The sequence below is a fragment of the Melanotaenia boesemani genome, chromosome 8, assembly GCF_017639745.1.
Source record: "Melanotaenia boesemani isolate fMelBoe1 chromosome 8, fMelBoe1.pri, whole genome shotgun sequence".
NCBI classification, from domain to species: domain Eukaryota; kingdom Metazoa; phylum Chordata; class Actinopteri; order Atheriniformes; family Melanotaeniidae; genus Melanotaenia; species Melanotaenia boesemani.
The window spans coordinates 31,908,298-31,923,794 of NC_055689.1; the positions used below are offsets into that span (position 1 = coordinate 31,908,298).

The 15,497-nt window shown below is 40.9% G+C and overlaps 1 protein-coding gene across 2 annotated transcripts; it reads left to right on the top strand.

Moving 5' to 3' along the window:
* Window positions 1-4,620: 4,620 nt before the first annotated feature.
* On the top strand, window positions 4,621-11,780 carry znf622 (zinc finger protein 622). Of its 2 annotated transcripts, none has more exons than XM_041993212.1 (7): window positions 4,621-4,745; window positions 5,676-6,258; window positions 6,572-6,847; window positions 7,345-7,507; window positions 7,637-7,752; window positions 7,905-8,048; window positions 10,792-11,780. In XM_041993212.1, the coding sequence occupies exons 2-7, from the start codon at window positions 5,682-5,684 to the stop codon at window positions 10,923-10,925; spliced, it is 1,410 nt and encodes a 469-aa protein (XP_041849146.1). In that variant the 5' UTR covers window positions 4,621-4,745; window positions 5,676-5,681; the 3' UTR covers window positions 10,926-11,780. The 2 variants fall into 2 exon arrangements, with proteins under 2 accessions (XP_041849146.1, XP_041849147.1); XM_041993213.1 differs by having other exon boundaries at window positions 6,575-6,847.
* Window positions 11,781-15,497: the final 3,717 nt, after the last annotated feature.

A 15,497-nucleotide genomic window follows, 5' to 3' on the forward strand; every position in this document is an offset into this window, starting at 1 on the left:
GGGAAGGCCACGACTCACAACCCTGAAGGGACCTCACCAATAGTTACCACGGTAATATAATTTTATTATTTATGAAGGGTCAGGTAACTGGCTTAGCGATGGCAAAGAACAGGCATATATTGGCTTCTGTGCCGAGCTAGGATAGCCCTGCTTGGGAACCAGTAGGCCTTCAGGTATCGTAAATCTTATCCTCTTGTGAGAGGGAGGAACAGCCATGCTAAGAACTAATTTATAGCCCTGTTGGAATTAGTGAATGCAACTCTCCAGTTTGTGAACTTATCCTCTCGTTAGTAGGGGTATTCGATTAACTGGATCAGTGATTATATTAAACCTTAGTCATACTTAAATTTGTTGCAAATACTTACCTACATTAACTTAGCCATTTTCCCTGTCATGGGATATTGTACTTTTATGATAGGAAGCAGAGAGAAGAACCACAGCCCCAAACGGGGAACCAGCGAAAGTGATGCTGCTAAACGGAAACAAAGTTACTCTCTCGACCTTCCTGGGAAGTGAGACCTTAATACCAACTACAGAGACAGACCAGATATTCTGGAATCGTTATAGGACCATACTGGTATGTGCATGCATGCAATTCAGATCTGAATGCCTTCGTTGCAGAGTGCAGAAGGAGATAGAGGAGATAGCCAAAGCCAAGGGTGTGCCAAACGACTATCCTATGCCGAGGCAGTCAAGAAACACCAGCCCGAAAGGGAGAAGGAGGTCAAAGAGGAAGATGAACAAAGACACGCTCGATGAGTGGAGGGTGCAGACCAGAGAGGAGTTCTCTCTGAGACGGAATCGCTGTTTCAAGAATTAGAGCAGTTACAGCTCAAAACACCCAATTTGGGAGATGCCTTGGACCTCTTCCCTCCGGAAGGTCCTGGAGAAGATCAATTGCTCGTCATGGCGGGTGAAATGCTGGACAACAAACCTTCCTTGGAGAAGTTGGAAGGACAAATTAAAGACAACTACAGACAAGAAGAAATCATCGCAATGTTGATGAAAAAGGCCGATGAAGGAGACAAGGTGATGGAAGCAGCCGCTGTACTAGCGGAAGAACGGGAGCAGGAGAAGATCGACGAAAGAAAGGAACCCCTGTCAAAGCCAAGAAGGAAGAAGCGCAGAAGGAATCTAAGCCCTGAACGTCCCAAGGAGAGAGAAACAAAACCTGATGTATCGGAAGGGAAGGGCTCTGTACAGTTCTTCGTTAAGATGGCGGGAAGAATGATAAAAGTCAACAAGAACCACCTGGGAAACCCAGAAATCTGGGAAGAGATTGTAATGATGAAGCCAGGCCACCCAGGGAGACACTGTGAAGATCTCCCCCCCGATGTCCTGGACAAGCTGAAATCAAACAGTATCCTGCAGATGCATTTCGCCGAGGACAGAAGGATCACACCTGGAGAGCTTGGAAAAGCGAAGAAGAGAGTTGCGGTAACTGTGTGGCATCGTCCCCCCAATGACCAGCAAAAGAGTTTCCTGTGGGCCGAAGTACAAGGAGAGGGTTCTGACAGAGGAATCATCGTCTATGAGGAGCAGCGTATCCCGCCAAGGAGGGTGTGAAGGCCGCGCTCTTCAATGGTGGCGTGAACACTGCTCTAGGCCAGAGAGCCGTTGCTAAGGCAACGGACAGGGAGAAGAGGCCCTTATCTTGACAGATAACACCTGCTGGAAACCCCCGATTTCTGCTCTCAGTGAGTGAAGGAGGGAGAAAAGTTTTATTAAAGTTTGAATCTATGACTGTTATGGCACACATGATGTGAGATGATGTTTTAATCAAAAAACTGAGTTTATGGACTGCCTGATCAATACTCAGTTATGTTTTTCTATGTGTTATGCATTACCTATTCACATTTCATATATTCCTGTTTGCTTGCTTATTTACATTATTATCCTTAGATTTAGTGATGTTCATTAGGTTTTGGTTTTGATTAATAAGAGCTACAGCTTAGTTGTTATTATTCTGTAGCTTACAGAGAGTGCATTCACAAATAAGATACAAATGAGAGACAGAGTTTTTTTTACACTACTGAGGAAGTGAAGAGAGGCCCAGAAGATCTGGGAGACTAAGAAGGGAGTCACCTGTTATCTGCTCGCTCCGAAGCAGAGCGGAATTTCCCAGCAAACTCAGAAGATATTAACAAGCAGCCTTTGTGTGAAAAACTGTAAGGATGGATAGATAGCGGGGCAGGGAAAAGTTTCTTCTTTTCCTTCAGCCCTGATGCAACCCAGAAGGAGGGACCACTTTGCAGATGCCCACATATGCTTTATCCGCTGATGGAAAAATACTAAGTGGGTTGGATCTGAGTTGTTTTCTGTTGATGGAAAAATACTGAGTGGGTTGGTTTTGGGTGTTTTTCTGTTAGTGGGAAGGTACCAGATGGGATGGTTTTTAAGTTATGTATATATACTGGTGATTTTGTGAAGAGAAAAAAATTGTCCGGAGATTTTGAGGAGCTGCGGCAGAGGACCTGCAGAGATTTTTGGACCTTCATCCCTTCACTGGGATAGATTTTTCCCCTTCTTACCAAGGGAGATTGAATCATTATTAGAGAAGATGTAGACCGCGAAAGCGGAATCACCCATTGAGGGAAACTTTTACTTTATACTTATTTCTTATATTCTGCTTTTCAACCCTCACTGAAAGGGAAGCCCGAAAAGGGAATTTTATTATTTTTTTTTTCTTTCTTTTTATTTTATTCTTTCTGTATTTTACCAATAAAAGAAAACTTGAATAAAAGGGTTATAGTTAACTTCGGTTAACTTCCCAACCAGACTTATTTCTCTTATATTTGCCCACATCCACTGAGGAGAGGAGAGGACAACACAACGAGCAGGTGAGCCCCAGATTCCCCGATACCCGAAGAGACATAAGAATTCGCTAGATTATTATTTCGATACCAGGTAGTTATGCTGTTAGGACGATAGTACGGTAGCTTCATACTCCTAGACCCAAAGGCTGGCTTATCTACCAGAATAACTCCTCAGGTCTACCTCCGCATGAGCGGACGATAATAATTAGGAATTCTAAAAGGGTAAAATTGCTTATTCTCGCGCCAAAAGAATCGAGGTGGAAAGGTTCGCCCATCACTTCGCGACTGGAGTCTCACCGGTCGTTAAAGATCCAAGAGAGGAAGCAACAGGACGTGAGCCTGAAAGGTCGGTCAAAGAACTGACAATAGGGTAAATATTCGTCACCGGTTTCAACATAATAAATAATAAATGTAGCATTGCCGGCAGTAAATCAGAATTGTTTCTGCTGCGGGTTGGACTCCACCAAGGCTGCCCTTTGTCACAGATTCTGTTCATAACTTTTATGGACAGAATTTCTAGGCGCAGCCGAGGTGTTGAGGGGATCCGGTTCGGTGGCCTCAGGATTGGGTCTCTGCTCTTTGTGGATGATGTGGCTCTGTTGGCTTCATCGGGCCGTGATCTTCAGCTCTCACTGGAGCAATTCGGAGCCGAGTGTGAAGCAGCTGGGATGAGAATCAGCACCTTCAAGTCCGAGACCATGGTTCTCAGCCGGAAAAGGGTGGAGTGCTCTCTCCGGGTCTGCGATAGGGTCCTGCCCAAAGTGGAGGAGTTTACGTATCTCGGGGTCTTGTTCACGAGTGAGGGAAGGATGGAGCGGGAGATTGACAGGCGGACCGGAGCAGCGTCTGCAGTGATGCGGATTCTGCATCGGTCTGTCGTGGTGAAGAGGGATCTGAGCCAAAAGGCAAAGCTCTCAATTTACCGGTTGATTTACGTTCTCACCCTCACCTATGGTCACAAGCTGTGGGTAGTGACCGAAAGAACAAGATCGCGAATACAAGCGGCCGAAATGAGATTCCTCCGCAGGGTGGCCGGGCTCTCCCTTAGAGATGGGGTGAGAAGCTTGGTGATCCGGGAGGGGCTCAGAGTAGAGATGCTGCTCCTCCACATCAAGAGGAGCCAGATGAGGTGGCTCCCTGGTGAGGTGTTCCAGGCACGTCCCACCGGAAAGAGGCCCCGGGGAAGACCCAGAACACGCTGGACGGACTACATCTCTCGGCTGGCCAGGGAACGCCTCGGGATCCCTCCAGATGAGCTGGTGAATGTGGCCAGGGAGAAGGAAGTCTGGGTTTCCCTGCTTAGGCAGCTGCCTCCACGACAAAATGGATGGATGGATGGATGGATGGATAATTAGTCTAAACGGGTAAGATTTAATAATAATACAATAATTGTATGCTAGAAAAAAGACTAAACTGAACAGAACGTTTAGGTGTTTGGAACATTCAGTTACAGAGAATGTTATCTGGTGGTCAAAGAAATCAAGTTAAATAAATAAATAAAATGGGCTTGCAAAAGAACTGCACTAATTTAGTTTTATGACAACAGTTCCCTGCGCAGGATTATCATGTTATGTTAAAAGAAAGGCACACTAGTCTGCGAGATGATAAATCATTCAAAGATAACTTTTGATACTCTGATTATACACAGCTGTGCAGTTAACTAATTAATTATTAAAAACAAATAATGAATCGCTGTTTTAATTTCTTTCGTGAAACAAGAACCGTAGAAAACTTTTAATGAAGCGGTTGTGCTAATGCGTCGAAAAGTGCTCGTCTCAACCATTTAATCTAAAAGTCCACGAAGAAGAAGACTGAGTTCAAAGTTCACCCGGAAGTCAGTGTCGTACATGTGTGGTGTGACAACAGGAGCAACATTGCACATTAAATATACTAAAACTCAGTGTCAGGAGAGCCCAGTTTTCTAAAGAAGTGAGTAAATGATGGGCAGATATTGTGGGTCGTAACGTTTTGTCTTCTTTGTCGCTGTTCTTTGTAATTTGATCTGTTCTTAGCGAGTGTTTACACTTAAATTTGGCTAGTTAGCTGTTGCTAGCCCAGTTTGTGTCATACTGTTTTAGCATCGCTGCTACGTTAGTTTTAACTACAAACTGTTTCGTTGAGATTGATTGTCGCTGTTAAGCAGTGTAGTCACATTGTTGTTTTTGCTGGAGAGCTGGTTTTGACAGCTTAGTCTACTATTCTAACCCATTAATTCGGAATACTCGACTTTATGCAGGTTTGTAGTCCAGGAAGTTAGCGTTATGAAACGCAGTAAAGGACCAATGAAAGGATTTATATACTGACATTTAATTACCAACACGTGATTTGTTTATAACTTATTCGTTGCTTACAGCGGCGTAAAACAACGTACAAGTACTTTATTACTGTACTTAAGTGTGTATTTCAGGTATCTGTTAAGTATTTTTATACTTGGATATTTTTTACTTTTACCCCACTGCCTTAAAAAGCAAATATCTATTCTTCACTACATTTCAACAATGCATGAGTTACACGTTACAGTCACGTGACGGGTTTCATTATCAGTTTTTGTCATTCTAAATTATTAAACTGTTCCTCATTGAATAGTCTATCTATCTATCTATCTATCTATCTATCTATCTATCTATCTATCTATCTATCTAGTGTTTAATGACTATATAAAATAAAATAATATATGTATATGAAATATATATATATATATATATATATATATATATATATATATATATACTAATAAAATAAGACTAAGTGATCAGTAAATGAGACAAATATAACTAACTAAAATTAAACTAAAATGAGTTTGACACCCCTGGTCTAGGTTCACGTGGGATCATAATATGACAAACTTTTGTTCTTTAGGTCACCATGGCCTCCTACACTTGCATCAGCTGCCGAGTAGCATTTGCAGATGGCGAGGTGCAGCGAGCTCACTACAAAACCGACTGGCACCGTTACAACCTGAAGCGTAAGGTGGCTGACATGCCCCCCGTCACCGCCGAAAACTTCCAGGAGCGCGTCCTGGCACAGCGAGCTGCTACAGAGCAGCAGCTGATGGATGCAGCGGTCACAGAGGGCTGCTCAGTCTGCAACAAGAAGTTCTCCACTGCCAACGCTTACCAGAACCACCTTCAGTCCCACAAGCACCAGCAGGCCGAGAAGCAGTCCCTGCTCGCAGCCCAGAGGAAGGTGGAGAAGATGAACGAGAAGAATCTGGAGAAGGGACTCAATGATGAAAAGGTAGATCACGATGCGAGGAACGAGGCGCTGCAGCAGGCCCTGAAAGAGCAGCAGAGGCCAAGTCCAGCCAAGCAGGTGGCGGTCCAGACCTCACAGGGAGCGGCAAAGCAAAGGGCGGAGAAGCCAGAGAAACCACCCAGGTTGATGTGGCTGGAGGAGCAAGCCAAGAGGCGAGACAGAGAGGAGGGGGCAACAGCCGAGGAAGGTAAGAAAATTGAAAATGGGAGGGTTTGTTTTGGGTCACTTATTTATTTTAAAAGTCTGTAAATGCACCTGAAGAAATTATTCCAGACATGCAGTAATATTGACACACAAGATATAATTATTTAAAAATATTTGGGATGGTCTGTAAAGTGCAGCAACTTTAGTGAATCATAAACCAATGCAGTCTGTATTTCCATGTTATGCAACGCTCCAGTGGTTGTAGTTAAACATAGATGCACTTATGATGCTGTGTTTAAATTGCACTCCTTAATTAGATTGTGGTGTTAATGTGCTTCTACAAAAATATTTCTCAGAAGAGTGGGAGGATGTTGATGAGGAAGAGGATGATGAGATGGATGAGGATGCTGATGAGGAGGAGATGATGGATCAGGAAGAAGGTGAATCAGCTGCTTCCGCTGAGACCAACCTTGCATCTCTACCAGGGTCCATTCCCGTCACAGACTGCCTCTTCTGCCCCCACCACTCAAAGTCGCTCCTAAAGAACGTCGCTCACATGACCAAAGTCCACAGTTTCTTCATCCCTGATGTGGAGTTCCTCGTCGACCTAAGAGGCCTCATCCGTTACCTCGGTGAGTGTGAATGTGGGGAAAAAGCAACAGCTGCAAGAAGTTATGGTGTAATGAAGCATGTGTGAGTGTTTCTGGCCAAATTCTACAAGAAATTGCTTTTAGTTCATTACTTAAAGCCTCATTTGAGAGTACTGACATCTGCTGGTTACTTGATGTTACAGCAGTCCCGTTTCCTTACATGTGGTCTACATACCAGTGGATCTGTAAACATAATGATGCGGTGTTATGTCCCCATATTAAGCATTATAAAGTAAGATTAAAGGAATCTGTGCTGAATGTGGTATATCAAAGTAAATAAATCATTCAAGGTGCATCAATAAAGTTGTAGTATTATATGTAGCCTGTTTAGTTTTGGGCAATATCGTGTCAAAATGCTCCCAAACTGCTGATGTCCTTCACTTTTTTGGTGGCTCCCCTGTATGCCTGCGTGTGTTTTCCTGTAAAATGTAATTCTGTTTTTGTTTTGTTTTTTTAAATTTTCTTCTTTTTTGTTCCAGGAGAGAAAGTTGGTGCAGGGAACGTGTGTTTATGGTGCAACGAGAAGGGCCGTTCGTTTTATTCAACAGAAGCAGTGCAGAGTCACATGACAGACAAAAGCCACTGCAAACTCTTCACAGATGGAGATGCTGCCCTGGAGTTTGCAGACTTTTATGATTTCAGGTAATGAACGAATTTGTAAATCAACAATGTTTCTTTATTTCAGTTTGAGCTTGTTTGGTGGAACTGATGAAATGTAATGCCTCCTACATAAATTCTGGACTGCTATCTCACTCTCATTTTTGCCAACAGGAGCAGCTACCCTGACAGAAAGGAGGGAGAGGATGAAGAAATGAATGATGAAGAGTTGCCCGATGACAAGAACCTGGAGTATGACGATGAGACGCTGGAGCTGACTCTCCCTTCAGGTGACTGATGGATTATTTTTAAGGAAAAGGCTCCGCTGCTTAGATTAAGAATAATTGTGTAATAAAAAATATAAAACATGAAGAATTTTAATTAAAACTTCTGAATCTGTCTGTGGTTTAATTAGCAGTATGATTTATGTCTTGACCTTTAGGTGCTAAGATCGGCCACCGCTCCCTCATGAGGTACTACAAGCAGCGGTTTGGACTCCAACGAACGGTGGCTCTGGTCCACAATAAGAACGCCGTGGGCAGAGTCCTCCGACAGTACAAAGCCCTCGGCTGGGACGGAGATACAGGTAAGGCCCTGATGTTTTCCAGAGGATGTTATTAATCAGGTCTCCTATCAGTCTGTCCATCCATTCGTCTATTCTGTAGGCTGGAGTCTATCCCAGCAGCTACTGGGCGTGAGGCTGGGTGCACCTGGACAGGTTACCAGTCCATCGCAAGGCCAATATCTGTTTGATTTCCCCCAAATGTTTTATCTCTTTTTTTTATTCATTGTTTTCCTACTTTTCTCCAAATATTTTTTTTATTTAAACATCACAAACATCCACAAACACTCACCCAGTCACTCACTCATGTAAAAAGACACATTAAACTTTCATAAATTACATTTAAGTCTAAAAAAGCAAAGTATAAAATTTTAAAATAAAAAACAAAGAGAACCATAAAACATTCAAATTCAACATATTTATTGATGGGCCCTGTTTCCACTTCCTATGATGGACATATATGATTCCCAGAGATTTATAAAGTCTTTCTGTTTCCCTTTGGCCATTTATGCTAGTATCTTTTATTCATAAGTAAGTTCTTTTATTCAGAGTCTTGAAGCAGGAGCATCCATACTTGTCCAGCGGTAGCTCTCCTGGCCCGAAGAGGTGCAAAATCCAGTAATATAGTCTGTTTCTTTGTAGGAATTTTTCTGGGTAAATTCCAAGCACACCAGGGTTGTAATGGTACATTGATCCACATGCAAAAAAAAAAAAATGAATACTGCTTGTAAGACGTGCTTAACTTCTGCAGTCGAGGGTATAATTGGCTGTTTTTGACTACTTTTGATTTTACCTCTTATCTTTTTTGTGGCAACTTTACGACCATCCAATTCAGTCCTATGAGGCTGCAATGCAGCAGCTTTTCAATGTATTTCTGCTTCAGTACACCTGAATGAAATGGATCTAACAGCCTATCAAGTTTTGCACAATGACTCATTAATTTGAGTCGGGTGTGTTGAAGCAGGAATACATGGAAAACCTGCTGGACTGCAGCCCTTATAGGTCCAAACTGAGTAGCCCGGCTCCAAGACATTGGCCCTAAAATCATGAAAAACATCAAATCTGAGCAGGAGAAAGTTTTTTACTGTTGTTTTTTTTTTTTTTTTTTTTTTTTTAACTATGTGAACTACAAACACGTTTTACATGACATTTTTAAATTAGAATGTAAATATATCAATTATATATCAAATTTAGTAAAGAGCAAAGTTATAATATAACTTTGTTATAACTTCATAATAACTTGTTATAATTTATAACATAATTTATCTGCAAATTATGGAGGTAAATTCAAATGAAGGTAATGTCTCCTTCCAGTTTAAGGAAGAGCTGCTCTGGCTCCTCATTTAGTAGTCGCCTTATTGTTTTGACACAAAGATAAAATTAAATAAATATGCACTGGAAACCTGCTAAATGTCACAAATCTCTGTCATTGCTGCCAACCCTCCCTCGCTGCCACTACTCCCACAACTTTCGCTCTTCCTCAGCCAACCGGATGTTGCTATTAGCGTGTCATTTTATCACCTTTTGATTGGTTGATGTTTTTCTTTCATTTGCTTGCAGGCACAGTGCTTAGAATAGCGTATTTTTACAGTTTCTTCCTTCACCAAACTTGAGGATAATATTCAGGAAAAGCATGTTACAGTTTATCAGAGGTCCGTTTTCTATTATTTGTCTATCAGCAGAGTTTAAAAGCTGATCTGTAGTTTGACGTCTGCACTTTGACACGAGCTGAAACTGGGCGAGGCTTCGTCTTGCTGCTACATCGTACTGAATCGGTCCTGTGATCTGGGCGTGCCGGCCTGACTCCAGATGGTTGAGCAAGAACAAGCTAAATTATCTCAGTCTTTTCTGTCCTCACAGTCAAACTGTCTTATTGTAATTTGATAAGGTTAATGTGGATTTCCAGAGGTGTGATGTGCAACTATGATAAAGTCAAACAGTAGTTTTTATAACTAAATTCTTAAGATATTTGTTTTGAGACTCTAAATAGGATTTTAAGAAGGTTTGGCTATTTCTTTTTTTTATGTCTACAAATAGAAATTTATTCTTTACTTTTTCTTTTATATAAAATTAACATTTCAAACCTGACTGCATAATGTGCTTCAGTCTGTTTTTGTTAAACAGATCAGTTTTCTTTTAAATGTTTAAAGTCAGAAAGAAAATTAGATATTTTGGTTTTGGTATTTGTGATTTGAATGATCTCATGTCGATGGTTCGATCCTGAATCACATCGAATCGAGATCATGTGGCATAATTTGTGATTTATTACAAAAACTGAATTGTTACCCACTGAATCGATAAAATGTTTCATGGTCAAACTTAATCTTTATACCCGTATTAATTAAACCATAAGAAGGAATAAATTCTGCACCACATCCATTTAGAGCTTGAAGTCCATTGATTTTAGTTTTATGGGAATCCAAGAAAAGACTCTGAGGAGTGGTCTTATCTTCCACTCTGACTCCTAAGATGCTTCAACAACAGTGTTTCTGCAGTCCTGTAAACATGGAGACATCCCCACTTTCCAGTGTCTCAGATAATCCATCCGAACCAGAAAAAGTTATCTTCTGATATGTTGGGTTTGTTGGATCAGTCGTCTAACAAACGTAGAACAGAAAGGGAATCGTGGAAAAGATCTTTCAGTTCAAAAGTATCTCCAGAACTAAATCTTCATCCATTCCAGCGTCTTCTAGAATCCACATCTGGTTCTCCTGACACCTGTCAGAAAGCTGCTCCTGAACATATCGTGCTCTCTTTTCCTTCTCAGGCATCGGCTCCTTGCATCAGAAACAGAAAGACATGCAGTACGTTCAGAGGATGAAGTCCAGGTGGATGCTGAAGTTGGGAATGAGCCACAACGCCACCAAGCAGAAGCACTTCAGAGCCCAAGTCATGTTCTAACCTCAGACCGGTGGGCTGTGAATCTGAGACGTCTTCGATAACTTCCAGCCAATCAGGAAGAAGCTGCGACTGCTTTCTGAGGACGTGTCGGTCGCCTTGGACACTTACCTGTGTTGTGTTTACAGCTGTGCAGTTAAATGTATTGAAGGTTTAACAACAACACAGAAAACCTGGATGTTTGTTTCTAAATGAGGATCAGTTGCTTTATCCTTATTTTCCCATTAAAATCTCAGTAATTCTGCACCTTTGTGGGAAACTCAGCTGATAATAGAATAATTTCACTACAGACATAAACAGCTAGATGGAGATCAGCAGCATAAATCACATTTATGAAACAGATGAAGTTGACTTACGGTTTGACATAATATTTAATAAAGTCTGAGAGAATTTTATCATTTAACACAATTGCAAAAAACTGATAAATAAATGTGATTCATATTTATTGTCTAGTTATTGGCTGTTTTAATATCTCACGGCAAGAGTCTGAACTGTCTGTTGTGCCACTTTCATGAAAATGAAGACATTTCTTAAAATTTAGCACAAAACTTCCTTAACTCGAGGATGGTTTTGTTTAAGATTTGGTAGTGAGAAGTCGCACAAATCGCATGAAACAGCCAAAAACAAACTTTTGGCTACAATTCCATAAATGATTCGGCTGTTTTGGCCAAATTTAAGAAAAATTACACAGGCTGAAAGTTTCATTCATGTTAAAGGTAGCGAGTCACAATTATTGTACATTAATTTCACAACACTAAATGTGTAAAATCAGAAACAGTCCTTATAAGTCTTTTAAGTTTTATTTATTTCTATCTTTTGATGCCAACATAATAAATTAATATAAAAATGTGACATTAACAGGGAGTCTCATTCCAGCTAAATCTCTGCTGTGTGAGTAAATAAATCCTACATATTAACTCTGGATTTCTCTCAGAGAAAACGTATGAAAAGGGTACAGGTAGATGTTACCTGGACTTGGGAGGTTTCTGTCTGGACAGTACATTATAAAAGCCCGGAAAAACTTCTAGCTAGCTTTGACTTCCAGCTAACTAGCTGCTGTTTGACACATAAATGATGCTGGATAATAATATTAATAATACTAATTACATTGCACTGACTAAAGAAAGTCATTGACCCCACACAGTTTGTTATAGTTGAAGAGTGAAACTGTATTTAGATTTTTCTCATCTGTATGAGGTGAACTTTTCACGTTGCTGTAAACCCAACCAGACTCCTAGATAATTACAAAACTGTAAAATTACACCATAACATTTATTTTCACTGTTAGATAAATGTTAACATTATTTAACCAAACTATGGAGCGTTTGCTGTAGCGTGAAAAGCTGCTGGTTATCCTGCATGTGGTGAAACGTGGTTTTCCCCTTTCTGCATTTTTTTTTTTTTTTTTTTCTTGGTTGAGAGGCTGGTAGTCATCCTCCACAGTGACACCTTAAGTAATTTTTTAAACCAAAAGGAAAAAAAATCCAACAAGGATGATTTATTCTTTTTGTCTGGAGGGAATAACTCTTCTTCTACTGTGCTGTTTCACTCTTAATTAATACATGCGCGGCGTCTGCGTCACAGCCATAGGCGCTGTGAAGCTCTGCGGAGGCCCATGTGCACCTCTTCCAGACCTGCTGCTACGCAGACGGTTACACTGACGTACTCCCTTATGATTGGTCAGTTTGGGATCTGGAGTTTCTGAATTTCTGGATCTTCTTGCTGAATATGTGCTATTTTTAAAAACAACACCCAGTGGTATCAGGTTGATGAGAGGCTGATCGAACTATTTATTCGATTTTTTCCACAAGCTAATAAACAAACTGAACCATACTGGATGCCGTTATTTTAAAACCAAAAATACTCACCCAACTGAAGTGAACCATCAAAAGAACTCCAACCTGGCGAGTTTACCGGCCGATACCACCCCTGCTGCCACTTTCAGATTAGGAGGAGAAACTGCAGCACGAGTGCGAGAGCGCGCTAACCAGCATCAGCTACGCCATAACCGACCGCACACACACGCTGCATGAGTATAAGTCCGCCTATACTTGCTGCCTGCCACGTGTTTGTGTCTGTATCATGGCTACCTCGTGTTCCTAGCGTTCGTGTGGCGCGTAGGCCGCTCATGATGACGTGAGGTAGCGCCTCACATGTCCGAGTTGCAATATAGACTTGAACCTTAGAGGCACTCGTGAACAAGAGCATGAACACAAAAGATCCGAGTTAAACACAATGGAGGATAGTTTTGAAGACCTACTAACTACCGGCATCTGTATGATTTTTACCGCCTGTTGCACAGTGACAAACACTCATACCGTAACAGTTGGCAACAAATCGGAAGCGTTTCGGGTTTGAAGCCCAATGTCTTGAAATACAATGTGATCGGTAAATTGACCTTTTCACTATTTCAAAATCTAAGTGCTGTGTACTCCTCCTAGCGGTGACCTCCAGTATTGAGCGTTTTTGCTGCTTCATGCTTCCATCGTTTGCAGCAAGTATAAACACAAACGTAGCAGAACGTTGACGTGTACGCCTGCATTCACAGCATGTATATCCCATCCCTCCAGCGTCACCGCCGGAGGCTTCACTGAGGTCTGCGAAGGCTCGACACACCTCTAACAGATATGACGTACACCCCTGCTTCATCGTGGTTATGTGGAAGTACTCCCAATGTGATTGGTCCAGAAAAAGATACTTCAACAAAGTATTAATGGGTGTCCTTACTTATGCAACCAGCTTATCGTAGTTTGTCCCTCCCCCCCTAACATTTGTTATATAATTGACCTGTACGCATTATAGGCCACATTAAATGGGGGGAAAGTTTGAACTGATTTATCATGGTTTTATTGTTCAACATTAAAACAGAGGGATGCACACTTTTTATATCCACTGCTGCTGCTACCCTACTTAACAGCTGGTGCTCTATGAGCTACCAGTTTGAAAGATGTCTGTCTTTCTTTTACAACTTAGCAATGTTCGTTGGAAGCATCATTTTCCTCCAGGGCTACAATTTTGTGTACCATCAGAATCGGTCCTAATAGCCGAACGCATGAACATGGACATTGAACTTGACTGTTTTTTGTTTCTCACAGTGAACTGAAGCCATAATAGGGTGGATGTAATGCAGAACTATACCAAACAAAGCGTAATGAAGTCAAGTCAGAGTTATTGATGCATCTTTACATTAGATCTAGAGTTTGCCTCGAGGGGCTTCACAATCTGGACAGCAATCAGCATCCTCTGTCCTGAGACCCTCGACACAGATTCTGTTTAAAATGGAAACATGGATTCAAACTGCCTTCTTCTGATACGAGTCCCTTTTCTGTAAAACTCATCTGCAGATGACAAAAATTAGGAGTTGAAGTGGTGTTTATTGGTCAGAACAATATGAAATGTTTGAATTTGAGATTTTGCTGGTAAATCTCAGACTGTGTAAAGATCATATGGTGTGTTTATTTATACTGGGATGTCAGAATCTGTGGTAATCCCAGAGGAACATTACCAAGTCTGAACTCAAAATCTAGCATGGCTGCCGTGTTTAAGATGTTCAGGCTTTAGTAGGCTGCATTCTCTATCTGTACTGTATCTGAAATCATTGACACAGTATAGAAATGTACAAACAGCTGCTTTAAATCGTAACTGGAACAGGAACGGTCAATCTTTGTGTGACATTATTCCAAACTCTGATATTATTTTTCCAAGAAAAACAGGGTATTAATGGAAATTTTAAAGACAATTTCAGGTGATCAATTTGTCACAAAACAAAACCTTTTTTTAAAACATTTAGATTTAAGTTGTGCAATATAATTATTTGAAATGGGAAGTGAGAGTTGCAGCCAAGCGCTGCTAATCGTTGCGCTACTGCTTTGTGATGTGGCTGACTTCACAGATGAAAATTAGCTCTGGCCAAATCTTGTAAATTTTACATTTATAATGTCTAATAATGTCCAATATCCATTTTTTAAATTAACTCAAACTCAGATAACCACTCATCATTAGTGTGAGCTTCTCTGTAAAGGTTTTATTGGGTTTCTTCTCTGCAAACTTTCAGGTGTATGTTGGCACAATATCAAGGAGGAAAGACATCAGCAATCACCCTAGAATAGAATTTGAATAGAGCTTTATTGATCCCTTGGGCAGGTACCCTGAGGGAAATTAGATAGAGATTTACATCAATCTGGGAAGGGTTATAAGATCATTTCCATAATATTTGGAGTCTATCGTTAAAAGAGAAAGAATATTCACAAGTAGAGCACATCCAAAACAAATTTGTAGTTTGTTGGTAAAAAAACAAACAAACAAAAAACCAAGAGCTTCATCTCAGTCTCTCCAGGTTTCAGCATGTTAAATATTAAAGTTCAAGACAGTCGAACTGAACAAGTATGACTTGTTTGGGTTGTGGGAGAAAGCCTCATCTAAAAGAAAATCATGGCAGCTCAGCTTCAGTTGGTAAAGAGGCAAACACTTTCATCTGCCAATTTATTAGGTTCCTGTTCAACTGCTTGTTAAATAAATATAAATATCTAACCAGCCAATCACATGGCAGCAAGTCATCACATCTAGTCATGTAGA